The sequence below is a fragment of the Anser anser genome (assembly GCF_964211835.1).
Source record: "Anser anser genome assembly, chromosome: 5".
NCBI classification, from domain to species: Eukaryota; Metazoa; Chordata; class Aves; order Anseriformes; family Anatidae; genus Anser; species Anser anser.
This window is the reverse complement of record NC_139725.1, coordinates 8,400,226-8,422,212: the sequence shown is the minus strand read 5'-3', so window position 1 is coordinate 8,422,212 and position 21,987 is coordinate 8,400,226. Positions and strand designations below refer to the sequence as shown.

At 40.9% G+C, this 21,987-nt stretch overlaps 1 protein-coding gene across 2 annotated transcripts in view; it reads left to right on the top strand.

Annotated features, from left to right (window-relative positions):
• ELP4 (elongator acetyltransferase complex subunit 4) overlaps positions 1-21,987 on the top strand; it is a 201,284-nt gene that overhangs the window by 125,982 nt on the left and 53,315 nt on the right. The window contains exon 10 of one of the 2 annotated variants that reach the window (XM_083838928.1): positions 13,740-14,959. The exons of the other annotated variant lie outside the window; for it this stretch is intronic. Coding sequence (XP_083695054.1) covers positions 13,740-13,871 — 132 coding nt within the window. The 3' untranslated portion in view covers positions 13,872-14,959. Of the gene's footprint in view, positions 1-13,739; positions 14,960-21,987 lie in introns of those variants that run through there. 2 annotated transcript variants of the gene reach the window in all.

Below are 21,987 nucleotides of genomic sequence, written 5' to 3'. Positions count from 1 at the left end.
GATTGGTTGTAGACTGTGGAAGAGGTAGCAAAACATAAAAAAAATATTTTTGTAATTATCGCAAACCAAAACATTTCATGTTCTTCCACTGCATATTCTGAAGTGAAAACCTCTTTGTTTTCTATGTCTCCTGTCAAAAATATGAAGCTTTAATATGTCAGTGCCGTCTATTCAAATGGAAAGAACCATTTAGATATATTTTTTTCCTTTAGAGCTTCATCTTTTTCTAGTGCTGTGGCTGTTCCCCCTGGCAAGTTCTAGTTACATTCAAAATATTCAAATCAGAGTGTCTGATAAGGTTGCCTGGTCTCCTAGCTGTTTTTTATTTATTTATAGGAAGAAATATTTAAATGGTATTTAGAAGAAATAATTATACAGGGAGTACAAAATATATTCCTTACTAGTTTTCCTTCCCTCTCTCCAACCTATTTTCATGCTATGGGTCAGAATTTAACAGCTCTCAAGAGTGCCTGGCTGAATAGCAGCAGGCTTCTAAATCTCAAATCAAGTGCTCTTCAAAGCACCTTACTTCTCTCAAAACTTGAGGCAGGTTTTTCTATCTGGCCTATTCATCAAGTATAGTCTACTGCATTGTTGACATTTCTAAACACTAAAGGGATTTTAAAGATCTTATTGCTCTAAAGAGACTTACTTGTAGTAGGGAATAAAGAGGTAAAATAAAAAAAATACTGACACATGAAAAGTGCAAAATTGAGTAACCGCTAGAATCATCTGAAAGCAAATAACTATAATTTGACATATAGTTTCTGTACAAAACACATCTTTGATGTAGGAATCTGCTCAAATGTTCAGCCCTCCCCCAGCTGCCAGAAAAAAATAGTAATGTTTATTTTAATCTAAATTATTCGCAGAAGTCTGGCATTTAATGTGATACCAATTTCTATCATTCACATTTAATACATTTGTTTGAGTTTACACTGAGTTCTACTGTCTTACATAGAGTCATTTAAAAAGGAATTAGCGTGACCTGTCTTTTAACCTTTCACTGGCAACTTCTCATTCTGGGCTTAAACTTCCTTTAATGCGTCCGTTTGCCAAAGGGTAGTCAACATGACAACTGGATCACCAATGTGTTTTTTACTGTTTTGCATAAGTAATATCAATCACTGAGTAAAAATACGTCACAGGATGTTTTTTGCATCAAAACAGGTTGATCCAACATTGTGGATATTAAATTACACTTCAATGGCTTTTGAAGTCTAAGTTTATTTGGTAGAAACACTATAAAAGGCTTTGTTAACTGGAGTTTTAAACTGTAGCCCTCATAAGTCATGGGGAATTGATACTGAAAATAGGAGATACTGAAATATGAATTATTTAATTTCTACGATGTCACGTGGAAGTTACAGGAATTGAACATGCTTCCTGTATCAGTACCAGTTTTTAGGGTGAGAAAACAATGATAGTCGATTTTTTTTTTTCTACTGGCCTGTTTTTTGCTTTACTGCGGATCATCTGACAGTTGAATTTACCATTGCCCAGCTGAAGTTTCTAGCTTGTGAAAAGCTGCAAACATAAACAAACTGGTCTTCTGCTTGGCAGCCTGGCTTCGTGAATGTGGAGGATTTCATAAACCAGCAATACATTTATTTAATACGGGGATTAGTAATAATAGTTTGCACTTACAGAGCACTTTTCCATCTCTAGCACTATTTTAAAGTGATTAAGTAATTTGTGTTTTCCCGCACATAGTATTCCTGCCAGGCAGACTGAGAAAATACCTATAGGAAAGGAGAACTTGTCTATGCATGAAAAGCAAAAGGAAAAAAAAAAAAGATAAAAAGCTCTAGAAAATTAAGCTGCTTCAAAAAGCTATTAAATTGTTCCTATCCCCGAAGCTTTACAAATGTGCTAATTGTTGTGTTCTGGTCATGTAATATGTTTCTGCACAGAGTTAAGGCGATTTCCTGTTGGTGAAGAGCTCGCCCCGCGCGGGGAGGGAGCGGAGGGCTGGCCAACAGCCTGCGATGAATCTTCCCTTTGGGCAGCGCATGCTTCACTTCTGAATGCCCAGAAATGCTTCACAGATGTGCTGCGCTGCCTAGCAATGGAAATTTTCTAATTCTAGCTGACCTAAAAAAGTAAATAGACTGCCGAGCATTGGTCTATTCCCGGTATAAAACAGCAGTGCCCCCCCAGCTAGCATTTACATTTTGCCCCACTATACGCCCCTTCTTCCTAACCAGAAACTTGCCAAACCTGTGACGCTGGTCTCTTGAAACAGAGCCTTTCATGGCCATATTGTATGTTGTTTTACATTGTGTGGTGTAATGTAAAAGAGTACAGCTCACACTGCCTGAGCAGAAGCAGTACTGCATGCGTTGGAGAGGTTTTGTGGGTACACAGATTGGCCATTATGCCATTATCAGCGGTTAATACGCAGTCAGGAGCGCTAAGTGTGCATTTGCAGGTATAGTTACGTATTCCGTTTGTGTTTGTACATGTAGCTTCTGAAACGGATGTATTTTTAGGGAAGGAGGAGGAAATGTACAGTTGTCACTGTACACAAGATGCAGACGAGGCTGCTGAGGCGGCAGCAGGGAAGGCCTCAGTGGGGCTGCTCCAGGGAATCCAAGCAGCTCCCACTTTCTCTTTCTCTTCTTAGGAAAGCACTTCATTAAGCCCCAAATTTCATAAGATCTGTAGAGACTTAATACTCAAAATCACATGGGAGCTTCTGGACAATGTGTATTTTAGTAATAGCGTAATACAGAACTGTTCAATTCAGAAGTCTGATTGAGTTTCTGTTATGTTTCTTCTTTGAGTTGGTAACTTGGGCATTGAAATTCCTTTGCAATGGAGACTTGCTAGGGCAAGTTACATGTCTTGGACCTTTCTGCAAAGCTTGAAAATCTATCTGGATGAAATCTATCTGGAAAATTTTATCAAGAGGAAGAACGCTTTATGAGTTCATTTGTGTTGTTCCACACCCTCAGATAGTGACAGTCTTTAAATGGATGTATTAATGAATTTTCTGAAATGTAACAAAATTTTTAAATGGAGCTAGAAGCTTGGTAGATTACAGTGAACTTTAACAGATAGCTTTGGATGAGAACTCAAATATTTGGTTACTTTTCCAGCTAGGCTGAAATTTTAGATATTGACAGTACTGTTGCAATATGTTGGTCCTCCACAGAACAGATGCTTCTGTCTGTGAATGCTATTTCTCCCCGCTTCTCACTCACACAGCTTTTGTTTGCATACACAGAGTCTTGGTTGGACAGCTTGAACACTTCTCAAGCTTTTCAGTAGAGAGACCCAAGTTCTTGTAGAGCGGCGCAGGCATCGCCAGCAACTCTGGAATGCTTCCAGTGAGCCATCTGTGGTTTGATACGAAATCCGTACTTTGTGGCACATTGCAATGTCATTCAAAGAAAGAGGAGATACAGTGGAGGCACTGACTCAGTGAGGTTTCCTATAGTTGTAGGACTGAATTCCTCCCCTTGACCTTTTACTCTCCGAGCTAAAAATTTAGTTTAAGCTCGTCATCCAGGTTTCCTGAATAAGCAGCAGAGATGGGCAAGCACTTGCAAGAATGATTCATCTCACCCTAAGTATATAATATAGGTTAGACTGAATGGCTGACTTGTAGACAGCTGCAATTAGGTTGAATGAATCCATCAGGGAAGAGAATGTGACATGAACATTAGTGTCCATCCGGACTATCCTGAGAGCCCTAGAATTATTCAGACTTGCATTACAGGTCCCACAATCCTCTTACATAAGCTCAGGGAGGAGGGGTTCAGCAAAAAGAACAGACCTACAGGAGCAGTGTTAGTCTGCTTGCTTTGCATATATGCTATCAGACGTGTGAACTACCGTTTGAATTTAGAGCAGCGTTTCCCTTCAGTTTAAAGACAATATTGTCCAGTCTCAACTATAACACATCTAGATAGTGTATCTTCTCCTGCCCCCCATATTTCCTTTTTTTCAGTCCATCTTCTTTTCAGCCCTTTGTCACTTAATTTCTTCCCCTATGCCTGTTCTCTTCCAAATGCCTTTCTGTGCAGGAATATTTTTTTTTTTAGTTAGAAGAAGAGAAAAGCTTTGACATTAATACAATACTTATAAGTCATGATGTTTTTCATTCTGCCTGGATATTTTATTTTTCACCTCTTCATCCACTTTGTGTATTCAGACTGTAAATTCTTCAGGACAGAGGCAGTCTTTCAATATGTGCTTGGTAAGACCATGGCAAGTATGTATTATGGTACTGTGGAAGTATTTCATACAGTTCTGGTTGTATTTGAGTTTGGGATCAGACGAGCAGTTGAACAGCTGTAGTACCTGGAGTGCCTATAACCATTGCTGATTATTCTAGCCCTCTTTATAACAATGTGAGCTTCTTCATCATGCAGAGACTGCAGTTGTAATATAAAGCGGGTCTGTCACTTCTAGGTGTGCTTTAAGCACCAGACCAACATTTGTCATTCCCAAACATTGGAGAATGGAAATCTCCTGATAGTCTTCTCTTCCCCTTCTATCCCTTCACAAATAACAAGTCATCTTCAACCCATCTTGAAGGGTGTTTTTTTTGGAATGAAAGAGCCTGTTCAAACAATTGTTCGTTGCTTCATTTCCTGCTGCTGAAAAGTAATGACTAATGCTGCACATGGAAAAACCCACCAGTGCCTACTCATGCAGTAATGGAAGTTCTTCATACATCTTAAATCCCCTAGAGATTCATTTTACACAAACATATACAGAACTGAACTTTAATGATACAAGTGATCTCTGAAAGATTTTCACTCTGCAAAATCCAGTGTTTAAAGAAATCAAGTTTTAAATCTAGACACAGGAATTGAGATTCAAAGTACTTGGCTTAGTTTTCTAGAAATCAGAGAATGAAGCAGTACCGTGCAGCGCATCCCAGCAAATCAGCACAGCTTGAATTTAATCATCTCGGTATTATAAGATCAATTCTGTAAACTAGATACACTGGAAAGCTGCACTGAAGAGGCACATACTGAGATTCAGTACTACGAAATGTGAAATGGCTTTCACAAAATCTATCAGAAAAGGAAGTGGATTTATTAATGGTTCTTAATTTTACCAGGATGCTTTAAAGTCTCTATTAAAATAATCTTTTTGTAGTGTTGGAAACTTACAGCAGAACATCACTGTCTTGCAAATGAGCTAAAAGTCTTAATTACCCTTATTTTATTTTATATTCTATAAGTGATAGAAAGTGTTTTATAATTGTGTTGAAGTATTGTAAGTACTATTAGCTATATATAAAAAATTATTTTCATATTAGCAATGTGTCCTTTAGCAAGCAGACAGGGATATGTAGGTACAAGTATATTTATCAGCTATTCTTAGTGGAAGCTTTCTCTCATCACCTGATGTTAACACTAATTAATTTTGACAGTTCAGATTATGCTTCAACTCAAAAAAAGAAATAGGAAATGCATATGGTAGGTGTGCTTATTTTAACACGGGTTGATACAGTCATGATTAGCTATAAGTCAATCATGGTTACCTGAAAAGTAGAAAATTTTAGAATGCTCTTTTAAAAAGTCAAGTCTTTTATCATTGATTTAGAAGATGCTTCATTGCTGCGATCTAACAATGGTAATATAGCATCTGTGAATGTCTGTGAACAAGATGAAACTGAGTTCATGTTCATTATACAGAAAAAATAGTTACCAGCTGTTTCGTCTTCTCGTTTTGTTGAAATACTGAGAAAAATTGTAATGTGAAAAGGAATGTGAGATTCTTAATAAATGAGTCTTAAAATAGTTTGCTTAAGGCCTAATTGCAGTTATGGGAGGATAATTTGGCACCATTCTTATCACAATATAAAAATGCATATAGATTGTGAGACATTAATTGTAAGCAAACTTCAGGACTATTTTGTAATTTCTGCTAGAAGAGAGTTAGGCTGGTTGGCATGACTTTCCTAGTCCTTGCAATGTCTTCAGTGGTAAAGGGCTTACTGTTTTGCCACAGGGAAGAGAACTTGCATTAACCTGGAAGTATTTCCCAGGTTTATTAAGCCGGAAGAACTTCATGTATTTTCTTAGTGATATTGCAATGTTGTTATGAAGGTACATCGCCATAAGTGATATGTCACTCCACTAGACTACATATCACATAAAACATAAATCATTTCATCATAATTCACATCTCTGGTGTCTCTGAATCTGTGAACTTGACAAGGAAAGAAGCCAAAACTTATAGCCACCACTATGTCAAGTATTTGAACAAACACTTCTCTTAGAAGAAATTTAATTTCATACATGCACATCTTCTGTATTTATATTAACCCCAAAGACAGTAATTTGTTTTTGCCGAAAAGACCAGTTTCAGTGCTTGGTGATGACCTGTTAAAAAAGCAGGAAGCAGAAAGTCATTGCCTAGTAAGGCTAACGGGCTCCTGAAGTGTGTATCTGTTACGGAGGTTGTAGCCACTTGTCAGCTACCACAATTAGAAGTGCACGATGCAACCCAGGAGGACATAAGACATAATGTAAACCTGGTCATTCAGGACCTCTTTCACCACATCAGCAGACACTGCAGCTGCTTATAAGCTGTGGTCCAGGGCATAGCAGAGGATCAGTGCCACATGTTGCCATTGCACTGAAGGCACACCCCATGTCCCCGGTGGGCTCAGCCACCACTGTTACATCCTTCCCCCACTGCACAAATAAGAACGGAACCGCAAGGATCACCAGGGTCAGGCAACAGTCTGGTGACTGCCACACAGATCCATAGTATGAGGCAAATCTACAAGCTCAGAAGTCAAGGCAGCAGGTCAGGATTGTACCTGGATCAGCAAGCTGTGTGGTTAGACACTGACATGGCCAGAGTGTAGGAAGGTGGCAAGGACCTGAGCTGGAGTGCAGCTGAAGGGTTTCGCACTGTGCCTTTTTGCACAGCGCCCCGGTTCAGGGTGCACAGCTGCACTGTGCCCCAGCTGGCCCCAAACGCAGGCAGCTAGACCCTGCTGTCTGGGACAGTCGTCTTCAGTGCAGAGGTAGAGAGACAGCTCAGTGGCTATGCCATCATTTGGCATCCCTCCACTGGGCTCCCTCTTTTCTTAAAATTTAAGTTGCAGATTTGCGTTTCCAAATGGAATGTCCTTCTCCCCAGCCTGCCTGTGATGTCTTATTCTTTACCAAGAAATCTATTTCCAGTCAGGTATTGGTGGTGATCACTTGACATTTTAATAATTTTCAAGTAAGAAACCAAGTTCGTCACTCTAAGAGGAGGCTTTATAAAGCTGCATTACTAACCTCCTGTAGATTTCTCCTTAAACCCCCCCTTTTTCATGACACCTACAAAAATGCTTAAGTCTTTTCCTAGGTAGTATGATCATTGAAGTAATTACTAGCAATTATAAATGAGGCAGTTAAAAAAAATACATATATGAAAAAGAAAGCATAATGCAGGGGCAAAGTATAGGCATAAGTAGCAGAAGAAGCAGTAACAGCAGATCAGCCGCTGTACCTCCGACCATGCTCGATATCCCTTGTGTAGGCTTAATAGAAAGGCAAGAGTTCTGCTTCAAAGAGAAGTAGGATATAAACTAGGAGTCTGCATCTTTCATTTTCCCAGCATTCCTAAAATTCTTCTCCCCACCCTCCTCTTCCCCCTGATCCAAATCCCTTAGGCTTTGGTTACTTTAGTCTTCATAGAATTGTAGCAAATGGAACTAGAAGGGATCTAGAGAGGTCATTAACCCATCTCCCTGCCCCAAGGCAGGGCTGTAGCCATGGTAGGCTAATAAGCAATTTTTTGCTCAGATATCCAAAGAAGTAGAATGGTGAAGATTTTTATTTAAGTTGCAGTTTTGGAAGTTAAGGCTCAGTTGTTAAAAGCTTCATATAGCTGTTAGCAGGATCACAAGGTTAACCTCAATGGAATTGCTTTAGTATACCTGAAATTAAGAACGAACTCCCACCTCTTTTTTGATCAATGATTTTGCATCGCTCATGTCATTACTAATTTGTTTGCTGAAGTATTACACTTACAATAAATGCCAAAATACAATAATGATTTCAGAGAATCACCTTGGGTTCAGATTGTTGCCAATGTATATATATTTGCTTATCATATTGTTACCAAATATCTTTATACTTTAAATTGCTTAAAACGTTCCCAATAATATGTTATTTTAGTAACCCTCAATTAATTTTATGGAATGTTGCTGTTTCTTGAATGTCTTCCACCTCAATTATTTCTGAGCACTTTAGTCATTATAAAAATAATCTGTACCTCTCACAGACAAATATTTCCATAAAAATATGAAAGATAATTTGAGCAGCTGATTGTTGTTTATACCATATAGGTGCAATACGAGATTTCACTAGTTATTTCTGCAACACAGTGCCAATATATTCTTTAGATGAATATGTGTAGTGTGTATGGATAGTTGGATAGTAATCGGTTATTTAACATTTTCTCTAGTACCTAGCTTTTTGTTTAACCTGTCATTGCTTACTTAGGTTCAGTTGTGTTAATTTTACTTTATTTCCAACCCCTTTTATTGTCAGTTAAAGCCTGCGTACCGTTTCTATGCATTTTGTAACTGAGGTATAATCACCATCAGCAGAGGTTGCTAGGAAAACTCTGCTGGTCAATCCTCTTAACACTGAAGAGAAAAAAGACTGTTCTTTACAATAAATCTGTAAAACAATTCCCTTGGTAAAATAAGCTACACTGGCAAAAGCACTTGCTAGTATTTTTGTCTGCTAGGGATTTTGTTGGTTAAAAAATAAAAACGGAAAATCCCACCCCAAGCAAGTGCACCAGCCCCCTGGAACTTCCTAGCATAGCCGTGACGTGAGTCTCTGCAGCCCTGTCTTACTAGGCAGACCAGTGTCGGAGAAGCATCGGTGCTGTGTTTGGTCCTCAGCACTGGGACCGGACTGAAGGATCGCTCAGCATCCCCTCTGGCCTGTCATCTTACGTATTCTTATCTTCCTCTTCTTACCTTTTTTTCCCCCCATTGAAAGCAAAGTCATTAGAAGTTTTCTTCAGGCAGGGGGAGGAGCAGAGACAAAGTATGCAATAAGTTTTGTCTGAACTGTTTTCCTTTCATAATGCGTGCCCTGGAGCTGTGTGCTTAGCTGTGTTCTGTGTAATTGTGCCTATTACCACAAAGCCTTCATGACCTGCCCGGGAGAGCAGCAGGAAGGGAAGCACCAGCACTCGCTCCGCTGACACCGGCGCATCATGCCCGGTCCGTATCTCTGCCGTACCAGTAAGCAAGCTGCTTTCGTGAGCCAGCCAGCTCTTCATCACAACAACTAAGCTTGTTGTCCCTCCCCTCCCTCCTATAGTGTCGTTCTGAAGATGCTCAGTTTCAACCTTTCTGACAACCTATATGGGTAAAACTAGTGTGTGGTCATGTAACGTGATGTGCTACAATAACGCAGATACCCAATCAACTGTGCGTAAAGGAAGTTTACTCCAGCATTCCCTGGCTTTTATACTTAGGAGCTTTACCTTCCTTTGCTTTAATGAATTATAACAAGGAAGGTGATTATGGGACTGCTTGCTTTTGGAACTGGAACTTTACAGGGAACTGCCACGTTTACTTTTGGAACTGGAACATTTTAGTGAAAAACTTCAATTACTTCAAAGGACAGGTTGAGAGGAGAAGTAATTGTATATTTAACATTTATGCCAGGATGTGTTTTTGCTGTCCTGTGATAATCTGCCTCTTTTGTCCCACGCAGTGTGTGCGCACTCAGGGCATGCAGCCCGGCCCTTTTCCGGGGATGTTCCCACTTTCCAGCTGGGGAGGTGAGCGGGCACCGTGCCCATACCCCAGGCAGGGAAGAGCCAGGGGCAGATTGAGGACAAGAGGAGGGGGATAAAAGGATGAGGAGGATGAGGGGCTGAAGCAAGGAAGGGTGGCCTGAAGCTGAATTTGAACCAAGGCATTAGGAACGGGAGCAGGGAATGGAATATGGGCAGAAATAGGCGAGAAAAAGCCAGGAGTGGCAGAAATGCGAACAAGGGGCTTGGAAGCAGAAAGCTGAAAGTGGCTGGAGCAGAGGCTGGGGTGCAGATACCTGGACAAGGGATGTTTTTGTCTTGAAGATCAGCTACAGAACGGGAGGCCTGGGCACTGACAACTAAGATTGCCTAAGTGAGCAAAATCAGGCAAAGTGCTAAGAGAGAGATTGAAAGGGATGGGGGTCACAGCCTCTGAAATAACAGAGCAGTCTCTCCACCAGAAAACATTTTGTCCTAAACTGGGACTTTAAATGCAACTGTTTCTCTGTGGTCAGCAAATATCTGTGAAAATGTCTGATCGTTCTGTAATGCTGGTGTTCAAAAAGGATCACAGCCTATTCATGCTCTCACTTAGTGTGTGAGTGCAAGTCACTGCAATGCCCATAGTGGTGCCAAAAATAAAGGCCTGCTCTTTAGCCTTTGGATGCCTGTGTAATGCCACGTGATCCATTTCCAGTTTGTTTGTGTTCTGAGGCTTTTATTTCATTTTTTTAATGGTGTAAAAGTACTTATTAGGATTAATATTTGCAGTCCTGTTTCTATTTTGAAGCTGCACACAGAAAATATAAGGAATTTTGGGATGCCTATTTAAGCTTTGTTAAGATCTAGTATTTGTGTGTGCTGTGATTCAGATCTTAATGGCAGGATAATATCCAGCTGTTTTCAGAGGACTCTGGTGTTGCTTATTGTTCAGAATAAACCTGATCTGACGATGCAAATGGCATAAGCAGTGAAATACACTTCTGGAGATCTGGCAATTTATTTCAGTATTTGAAAACTGGGATTGTAGAGAGGGCAAGGACTGTAAGAGGGATGGTCTTGTAATTAAGAAAGTTGAAGGATATCTTGGAGTCTGATATGTCTCTGCCCATACCACTGAGCTTCTGTGTGATCATGTCACTTCCACCCACAGCTTTTATTTCTGTACCCTTACTTCATGTCTGCCCCTTTCTGAGGACCTGGCTTGGGGTTTCTGAAGAAATACTGAGCACTCGCAGCTGCAACTGAAGTTACCATTTGATCACATAAAATGCTGCACAATGCTAAACATTCTGGGAAAGCAAGTCCTAAATGGCTCAGATTGTGTTTCTGAAATTAATTCATACCTTTTACCATATTTTTTATGTGCCTCAATTCTCTATCCGTGAAATGGAGGTAACTTTGCTGCCTTATCTCACAGTAATATTAGGAAAATAGCACAGTTGGTATTTGTGGAGCATTCAAGTGCTATATGCTGACATGTGCTATTGAAAAGCCATTCTGCCTTCAGAACAAGGTTTGAATAGTGTACAATAAATACGTCAGAAAAGTTCAGAGTAAACAATGACAAGAAAAAAAATACTGAATAGCTGGTCACTAAATGAGCAGTGTGCATCCTCATCCCTGAATAAGATGGGAGAAAAAGTATACGTGTGTGTAGCTAACTACTGTATCATGACAAATACAGCTGTAAAAGCTTAATTCAGTCCCGCTCTCCAACTTAAGCATCTTGCATTTTAACTTTTCCCATCTGAGTCTTTGTGAATTTATAAATGTTCCTCTTTGTTTTCTGTTTCTAATACAAATTAGTGGACAAGCACAGCATGGAATAAGAGGCTGCAAGTATGTCAAAGTTTTTTTTTGTTTGTTTTGACCACCACGTTAAATCCAGGCCAGCATAGCAGGGCTTGACATTGTTCCCCACCCACAAGATTAGGTGGTCCTGTGTGAAATGAGTTTGCTGAGTCTCGGGGCTGTTTGCTCTTATTCGCCTCATTCTAAATCTGTGTAGCAGACTTGTCAAAAAGGTCAATAACTGCAAAAAAAAAAAAAAAAAGAAAATTATGCTGTGTTTCCCTTGTGTCTTCCCTGGTGAGGACAGAGACGTGCCACAGGGAGTGGGAGTAGGCAGGACTGTTCATTTGCACGTCCCACACACCAGGTGCCCTCTACCCTGTTAGCGGAGTGCTGAATGCTTTTTTGGGAGGGAAATGCGACGGAAAGATCTCCTGAGTGCTCCCCTGTGCTTTCGGAAAGAAGCCGTTCAACACTGGCTTTTCCTCACCCTCTGCTTTCCTCCTGCGCGCCCCAAGCAATCCCAGTGGTACCTCGGCTCTTTCTCAGCAGGCAACCACAGCAGGCGTGTGCCCTGCTTTATATTTTCTCCATGTAGAAATGGGACATAGAGGACTGCAGTTAATGTCCACAGCTGTGCCTGACCTTTGTAGGAACAAGTGGGGAACTGTAGGTGCAATTTGCCGTGCCAGAACTCCGATATGATTGGGTGAAAGGCAAGAGCCCCACTAGAAGTACACACGGGGGCTTTTCACATACCTGAACTGTGGGATTTCCCACGTGCTTCTTCGGCAGGTTGCAGCACTTGGACGGGCATATTTCTTGTGTTTCTGCTCTCACATGTGCCCCTCGCCCCAGAGCGGGCTGTGTGTGCCATGCCACGCGCATCCCCTTGCCGCCAGGACCCCACTGATGCACCCCTCCTGTCTGCCTGGCCGCACAGCCAGCAGCGAGCTGAACAGTCTGCATGCTGCAAATAGGGATGTGTTCCTGTGCTTTTTGTATTGAATTCTTACCTGGAGGGAGAGAGGATCCTGTGAAAGTTGCAAAGGTATCAAATAAAGGGCAGCTGTGTATATTTCTGTGTTCTGACAAAAGCACAAATATAGTGAAAGTAGACAATAAGCATGGTCTACACAGCCCGATAGCTTTGCAGCCATTACTGTTATCGTGTTCCCTCCAGAAAGCCATGCAGCGTAGCCTCTGCCTACTAAATCTTTCAAGAAATATGCTTCTTCCACGATACCAGTTTCATAAATTATTGCACTGTAAGATGTTCAGCTGTCTCATCTGCCTGGCTTTCAGAACTGCACTGTGTCCAAAAGCCAGCCAGTAATGATCAAACTAAAGACTCGGTTTTATGCTAATTTTGCCTTAGTTTACAAAAGATAAATCATAATATCATGCCTTTAGTGTAAAGGAATCCTCAGAGGGAGAGTTGAAGTATTTTTGTCATAGCTGAACTGTAGTGTTAATAGTCCAAGAACTGCATGCTTGTGGACAACGACATAACCTGTGCCTCAGTTTCCTCATCTGCAAAATGGATGTAATGTTCCTACAGCTCAGAAGGGAAGGCAAAGTTTATTTAGCGTATATGATTGCCTTATGGAAATGCAGCTGCTATCACTGTTTGCTTTTATTGAAAGCTGTCAGTAGAGTATGAAGATGAAACACTTGGCAGAATAGTGTTGCAGTCGGGGTGATCCCTCTGTATCTTTTGTCCATCACATCATTTATTTTCGAACTCTGTCACAAGGTATGCATAAGTGTGTGAAATAAAACTATATGTATATTTTCATGACATAGAAATCAAAGAATTTAATGTAGCTGTTGATATAGAGGCAAAACATTTGTTTTTAAAGGCAAGTTGTGCAGATATAATTAAATACCGTGAGCAAATTTGAGTTTTGTTTAGAAAATTTTCATAAGAATATGTTCCAATTTACAGAATCCAATATCTTGAAGTACACAATGAAAACGTACAAAGCTATTTCCCGGTCCACCTAAAAGCATATATGGGTAGATCTTATTTGTGTGACTAACATCAATGAATTGGGAAAAAGAGTGCATTTTGAAATACGCTATGGAAAATAAATTCTACTGCCATCAATCTTTCTTTTTTTTCTCTCTGTTTTCTCTCTTTCTTTTCTCTCTGCCTCTCTCTCTCTCTCCCTCCTGAAAATCTCCTGCCACAGCGCCTGCACTTGCCTCCAGACTTGTCAGACACAGTGAGCCGCTCAAGCAAACAGGATCTGGCAGAATCCGCCAAACTGCTGAGCTCAGGATGTGGTGCTATGGCCATCGGCAAGAAGCACCTGGACTTCTAGTGATTTCTACTTAGCAGTTTCACTCAGATTTATATGACACTCTAATTATGAGTGATAATGACTTATACAAATATTTTTCTTAATGATTTGCCCCAGCAGTCTTTAAAAATACACATTATCATACGGTGCCTTATTTTTTTCGTTCTGGTTTCTTTTTGTATTAATGTGGGGCTTGGTTGGTTTTTGCTTTTTGTTAAAGCTTCTGTTATGTTGGGTCCTGCCATTGTTCAGCCCTTTTGGAAATGTAGTGTTTCTTCCTTTCCTTCAGATATGAAAATTACTTGTAATCCTTCAATTCTAGGTGTTTTTTTACAATAAAAATAAATGGATTTTTTTTCCCAATGGTATTTTTGTATTCATGCATTTAATATTTTGTATGAATAAGTTAAGTTGGGCTGTTTATTGAAATAAATTAATGAAAGTGAGTGATTCATTGTCACATGTTATTCCAAGAGCAAACTGCACATCTATTTTTCTTAAGAACATTCCCACTTGTAATTGAAATACTGTATTAAATTTCAGAAAATGCTTAAGGTGTTTTATAAAATACATAATAATAAATATAAAATACATAAGGTAGTTTTTATTCTGATATACCAGTAGTTGAGCATGTTGGTGGGGTTTTTGTTGTTGTTGTTGTTGTTGTTGTTTTTTATCAGAATATATTATAGGTGATTAGTTTGCCTCATGGGTTAATACATGTATTAAAATGCACTTGAATGAAATTTACTAAACGTAGAAAAAAGAATTGATTTCCTTATGTAGTTCAAAACAGTAATCCTAAACAATTGAAGTCAGCACTATGAAATTATGTCAACAGACATAATTCAAGATTGAAATTCAAACTGACAGCTACATTAATGCTAGAATACCAGAAGAGTGCATTTCAGCTTGGGGAAGAGTATCACAGCATGCTGGTCTAAAACAGGGCAGAACATAGAAGTAATTCAGGCTCCTGTACCGTCATATCTATATATATACTGTTTGTGAACTTACGACTATTTTGTATTCATCTCTGTGTAAGTATCATCAAACAAAAGAAAGGTAAAGCAATGCTGACCTGTAAATTAAAGTGGTTTTCATTCTTTCTTCTGAGGCTGCCTTCCATTTTGAAAGGTAATATATTCTTCGCCGCCGAACTTGCAAGCCATCCAACTGTAAGATTGCATTACAGTTTCAAAATTTCGTCTTTCTAATAGTATATTACATGGCTGGAGTGAAATTGACTCTTCAGAGAACATGTTAATATGATGCAGTAATGTTAACTTATTTTGATGGGTTGGGAACCAAGAGTTGGTTAAGTGGTTTGCTTTTTTTATGCAATACAGGTTCTACTTTATTTTTTCTTGACAACGCTGTGTAAAACAAAGACATAGCTTTTAAAACTGTCTAACTAATATGATGAATGTCAATCACTTAAAAAACTCCACTGTAGCATAAACACATACTGTATACAGCTTTTATTCTGAATTAGAATAATTGAATCAATGACAGTGATTTGCCAGGATGTCAAATCTATCCATCATATCCTGTCACTACCAGTTTATTTTTTGTGATCAAAATCAAAAAGACTACTATTTTGTCATCAGCTATTTCATTAGTAGTAACAATCAGGTTTTCTCTTCTATATTTTTTAGATATGCCTGTTAAATTTCTTATTTCTAAAGATACAAATCCTTTTTAAATCTTTTCAAAATAAAGTTTCAGAACTGAACTGTCAGTTTAATAAAGAAAAAGACATCTACTTTCCTATGCCAATATATTTAAAATATTATCATTGATGTCTCAAACATTTTTTCTGTTTTTTGTATTATGTGTTACATTGAATGGAAGTTCTCATTAGATACTTAATTGTGCCTTTTGAAAGCATGAAATAATTTAAACGCTTAGGATAGAGTGATTTTTAACAAAGGCAAAGTTTTACATATTTCGTCTTTTTAATGTAAATAACACACAACATAGTACTTCTTTGTGAAATACAAAGTCACAAGACACATAAATTGCTGCCAACATACAGAAATAGGTCATTGACCTAACATACGGGAGAGAAAATATCATCAAAGTCACAGATGATTTCTAGCTACCATATTAACTGAAAATTGTTAGCAAGTAGTGTGTGTATCGCACGCACGTGTGCAATTCCTGTGCATTTATAAGACTTGAATTTCAGAAACTTCCATAGGTTAATATTACTGCTGACAAATATTTTGAGTAATAAAGGGAACTCCTTCTGCAAATCTGGATTATTTTTTTTTTCTGATTCACTAAGCATGCTTTGTGAAATGTGTCACAGTATACAGATGTACCGTGCTGTTTACCTAAGGCAAAAACATGTAGCAAAATTTCTCTTCTTTTCTTCCAAAATATTGTATCAGTTACAACAACATATGACAGTGACTTGGCTAATCCATAAACAGGGAAGTGAAATAATGCCATGTACGTGCTACGCAGTGTACGTAAGGTGCAGGTTTTGTTTCTTGCACCAGAAGACCCCTGGCTCTCGTTTTGGCTTGGGAAGCAGTAGAAGTGGTGATTTTCTGACAGATTTCCTCAAGCCACCCTGTGACTGTCAAGCTTCTGTACACAAAAGAAAAAAATAAAAAGTCCATCCTTTCTTTCTTCGCTTGGCTTGAAGACAAATATTTAACTAAGGAGTGCAGCTCGGGTAATCGAAGAAAGGATGCGGCCTCTTTTGACAGGCTGTTGCAGTGTGCTACCAGCTTCATCAGAGCCCCTTGCTGGATGGAAAATGTGTGCAGCCCCTGTTGTGTTCAGAGGGCTCTTCTCTGCAGAGATTTTGGTGCGAGGTTTTTTTTTGTTTATTGTGATACTTTAGGCACAACTTCCTATTTTTTAACAGGTTACAAACTGAAACCACCAAACTCAGCAGGGAAAGAATGGATTCATTGCAGTGAAAATGCTCCCAATGCAGAGCTGGCGCCTGAGCTTTACATAGTTGTGACACACAGTCAAGAAAGCAGTAATGAAATTTAAAACATTGTGTCTTTAATATGTCAGATAAGAATGCTTTATGTAATTTGTTATGTTAAGGTTTTCAAAATATAAGTATTTGGAATATGAGAAGAATATTGTGATAGATTAAGTCTTTTGCTATGTTTATAAAGAAATTACAAAAGCAATTTCAAGGATGCAGCTGAATTCAGTTTTCTGTAACAGTAGCTACAAGCATCTGAAAATGGGCATTCACCTACTTCATATGGTAGTACACCACTGGTTTCATCTTTAATAAAAAGTAGTGATGTTGTTCCAAACACAGCTTTTGGAAAAGTGCACAAGTCTCATTTACAGGAATCCTGTACAACAGCAATATTGGAAAGTGAGCCGTTAATCAAGTCTTTCTGAAACCACAAGGTTGTATGTAACACATCCCTTTAAAAACGTATATGTATTACAAATATTACATGCACATTAGACCACTATTTCTCCAGGATCATATGTTAGAAATTAAGTAAAATGCTCTTCTTTTGCCTGTGCTAGAGAAATACTGTCCGTAACTACAGAGCACACAAAGAATAGGAAAGAAGATGCTTTTATGCCTTTAAGAGGTGGTGAAAGCAAGCACTGTCCCCCATTACATCTCTTGGGGGATTTTTATTTTCTATTGCGAGCTACCTGAGTGCAAGGCCTGCATTTCTTTTTTAATCACACTGAGCACATGATGGTGCTTATTCAATAATAAATGGGCCGGTGTAGAAAAAGAATGAAAGTGAATCCTCTTCATCTTAAGACAAAAAGCCAACACGAATGAGGGGGGAAAAATCCCACCATAATTACTTTCAGTTTCTAGAAAATACTAAGCTCAGTCTTTTTCCAAAAATGGTTCATTAAGACCATGGATGGCTACATCTGTATTTCCACATCTGAGTAGGTAGATTTTCAGAAGTGTCGAGCATCAAGTATACTAGAGCATCTGCTGAAAACTTGGCTGCTTACTTAAACTCTGCTTTGAAACAGTTTTGAAAGTTATTAGGCACATTGAACTAATTTTCAGACCTCCTGTTCATATCAAAATGAAGACACCTTTTGAGCTTTTATACTTTTTTTTTTTTTTTTTTTTTTTGCAAATGGATATTCTGATGCTGTAGAGTTTAACCCAAAAATTCTGCCGAAGAAGTCAGTGATGATTTAGATGAGGAGCAAGCTGGTAGGTTTGATCTGGCAGAGTTTGATTTTCTACACTCAGACTGCTCTCAGCACTGAAGGTATCAGGTATTCCCTTAAAAAGTCTAGAAACAGGCTGAGGTCAGTGCAGTTTCATCTACTTTTTTTTTTTTTTTTTTTTTTGGACGCAGAGCAAACTGCAAAAGCTCTGGCTTGAATTTTGTTGGGCTATACTGGGCATCATTCTTGCCGTGGGACTTGTACCACTGCAAAGCAAATTAGCTGTCCTTCAACACTGCACTCTTGGAGACAGAGGAGAACCAAGCTGTGTGGGAGACGGAGCCTTCCCCGGCAAAGGGTCACTAATACAGAGCCTCGGATGCACCATAAATATGTTGGCTTCAAAGCAGCAGATAAAACTTTAGCCCAACAAAACGCTGGGAAAGAGGATGCAAGAACAGGTAGCATGGTAGGCAGGCACGATTAATGCATGGTGGAGAGTGCCGTGGGTAAACACAGTGGAGGAATCTATGTAAGGGAGCAGACGGGCACGTCCGTTCTGCAGTCCTGGCCTGTACCAGACCCTGTGGAGTTTTAGATCTCTCCTTGCCCAGACAGGTGTACATCAACACCAGCTCATGCAGAGCAGCTGAATCATGAATCAGAAAGTCATCAGGCCCAACAGAAGCTTGGTTTAAAGAAGACTTTCAGGGCTTGAACACACAGTTTGCAAAAGGACAGTGTGGACTTGAATTCAGAAAAATCAAAATGGACAACTTGCTTCTTTAAAAGCAAAAAAATTATGAAATTTAAATGACTGATTTTTTATTTAATCCAATCTGACAGAGGGAGTTTTAAAAATAAATAAACCCTCCCCTGCAGTATTTGAATCACAAAGCTGCAGACTACAGAATCTGGATATGAAGCCAAGTGTGCTGAGAAAAACGTAAAGGGTAAAACATAAACAGTTACAGGGAGACAGAAAGTTTTTTCTTCAGTTGTCATAAATGAACGTATGCATTGTAATGACCTGAAGATGTTTATCGGCTGCCTGCAGCTCCACGTGAGTCATAATCCTGGTGCCCTATCTGTAATTTCTGCAGAATAACTGTTCATAAACTACTCAAAATCCAGTGGCGTAGGGCTGACACGAAAGAGCTTATCTGTGAATCTCCAAACTCCTCCGGCGCAGCTGGAAAAGCTCGTATGTCCTCAGAGAGGAGGAACCGCAATTCACAGCCCTTACAGCGTGTGGCTGCTGAGTGTACGTGAGGTCTGTCAGGTGCCTGGAGGCAATTGCAACCTCTGCTGGAGGATTTCATGCAGCTTACAGCTCCTGTCAGGCACCTGGAGGTAACAGGAGGCCTCCCGGGTGGCTCGCAGGCCTGGCTGAGGAGGTCAGGCCGCATGCAGTGCTCGAGCCGCCCCGGGCCCAGCAGGAGCAGGCCCCTCTGCCTGCGCCTGCACGTCACCGTCTTCACCCCCACGAAAACGTGGTCACCTCGCCAGGCCATCATGGGGGATCTCGCCTCTGGGAGCAAGGGCCCTGAAATTGTCGCTGTCTGCAGGCAAAACCCAGCTGAGCAGGCCTAGCACCATTGCTGAAGGTTTGTGATGGGACTTCAGGGAAAGCACTTTTCATGGGGACTTTCCTTCAGAGGGCTGTCTTCGAAAGAAACGAGGATTCTGGCAACTGGAGATTTCCTGCAAATCTGTCGCCCTTCACCTGTGTGCATTGAAAGACTGATCCCATGGTTTCCTTTCTCTGAGTTCTCATTTCCACGGCCCTGGTGAAAACTCCTTCATTCAGGTGATCACTGCTGAAAACCATCTGGGGATAGCAAGCGATCCCAAGCAATGCCTGCTGACTAAGAATACATTGCTTGCTTTTTTTTTTTTTTTTTTGTACTTCTAAGAGAATATTAGGGAAGGGATCAGCTTAACATCTGTTCTAAAGCAAGGAAGTTGTAAACCTGGCTCCTGTCCAAATTGTAATACCATATCTGTGTAGTCCTTTTGCAATTCTACCTCCACACTTAAAACAACTCGTTACCACTATGCGTGCAGTGCGGGTTGCTCCATCCTCAGCTATTTCCCTTAAGCAGCACTAAGCAGAGGACACACGTGAGAGACTTACCCAGCACTACTCTCCAGCAGGAATGTAACGTGAGCTGTGCTCCATGCTTTGTTCCTCCCCGCCGAGGAGGAACATCTCCCACACCTCTCCCACGCCGGGCAGGGCTGGGGCTCTGGGCTCCCTGCACGCCTCGGCCCCAGCCACTGGTCCCGGCAGCAGCCAGACACGTGGAGGCTTGGCCCAGCGGGACCGAATGTGCGCCGCCGACCAAGTTTTGATTAGAAACAGAGCTGCAGGAGCTCGGTTAGCAGGTTCCTTGTCAGGGAAAAGTTATTTTAAAAGATGCTATGCCACTTCTGGAGCAGAAGAGCCTCATGAGCTGCACACAGAGTGATGTGCAACTGCCAAAGCTGAGGTTAAGAGCAAACGGAAATGAACTGGAAAAAAAAAAAAAAAAAAAAGGTATATTTTCAGTTTTCCTACTGCTATTTATACCAGGGAAACATAGAACAAATTCAAACCTTAGCGTAACTCTAAACCTGCACGTTACCCAGAGAAAATGAAGTAATGTATTTTAGCCAGTAATACCTAAGAAATCAGCCAAAAAGAGAAGAAAAGGAATAAAGGGCAGAAACCTATGGACACAGAAAGGGAATGAAATAGAACTACTAATGGCTGAAAACCTGGGGCAGGGGATGTGAGTTACCAGTCCCAGGTTCATCTTTGCGATGGTAATCTTGTCCCAGAAGATAAATTCTATGTCTGTCTGCCCACAGTAAACCAGCCTATGGGGCTATCTTGCTTATTTAATACATAGAATACCAGGGAAAAAGGAAAAAAAAAGGGGTGTGGGCCCCTCTTGGCTGTTTGCCAGGCATTACGGTCTGGGTCCAAGAGCAGCTCTCTGCCTCCTGCAGCAAGCCCATGCTGGCTGGTGCTTACCTCCTGAAAACCAAACCGGGATCTGCACGGAGCAAGGCAATCCCGCCACGGGTGTGACCACGCGTGTCTGCTTCACCATCAGCGTGTACGGCTCATCATCTGTCTGCTCGGAACAATAACTGGTAGGTTAGCAGCCTTTTCACTTGTAAATGTAAATATTGTATCTAGAACACAATGTTTGAGATACAAAATACGGTGTTATTAAGACAGCGCTCACACATCAATTCTTGTGTGACTATAATTTGTGCAATGCCTTAGGAGGGGCTTATAAATAAAGTATAAGGTGTTATTATGAAATACATTTTAACCCAATGCACAGAAATGCCTTGTTCCTATTGAAATCAGTAGCAAAACTCCCGTTGATTCCAGTGGTAAAAGGGGGAGACCCTTGGAAATAGCCATGTTATACTGAGCAATACATTGCAGCAGGTTTTGCCTCAGCAAGTAACACAGCTCTGGAAGAAGAAAGGGGATGCAGATAGGTTCCAGGTACTGTTCAGAGCACACTGGAGGGCTGCATTGTGTGCTCGTGCTGCTGCTGCTGCTGGTGTCTGACGAGGCAGCCGTAGCCGCATGGATGCGCGCAGCTCCCCTAGCCTTCTGCACCAGGCCCGGAGCGAGCGGCCAGGATCCGGCCCAGCTGTCGGGTGCGCAGAGGGGCTGCACGCCAGCCTCATGCCACCACCCTGGGGAAAAGCCCCCCGGCAGGGCCGCAGCCGCCATGAAGAGCAGCAGCAGCAGCATCCCGGCTTCTCCCCGATGTGCGACCAGCCATGGCTTTCCACGCCGACCTCAATAAGCTCAAGCCTCATCCGCGTACACAACCCCTTCACGCCGTGTCCACGCAGCACAACCCAGCCCTGCGTCCCCCGAGGAGGCCGCCGAGGGGTGCGAGGGCTGGCAGCTGAGGCCAGGCAGCCGGGGAGCCTGAGGGGAGCGGGACGGGGGCTGCCCTGCCCGCCTCTCAGCACCCGC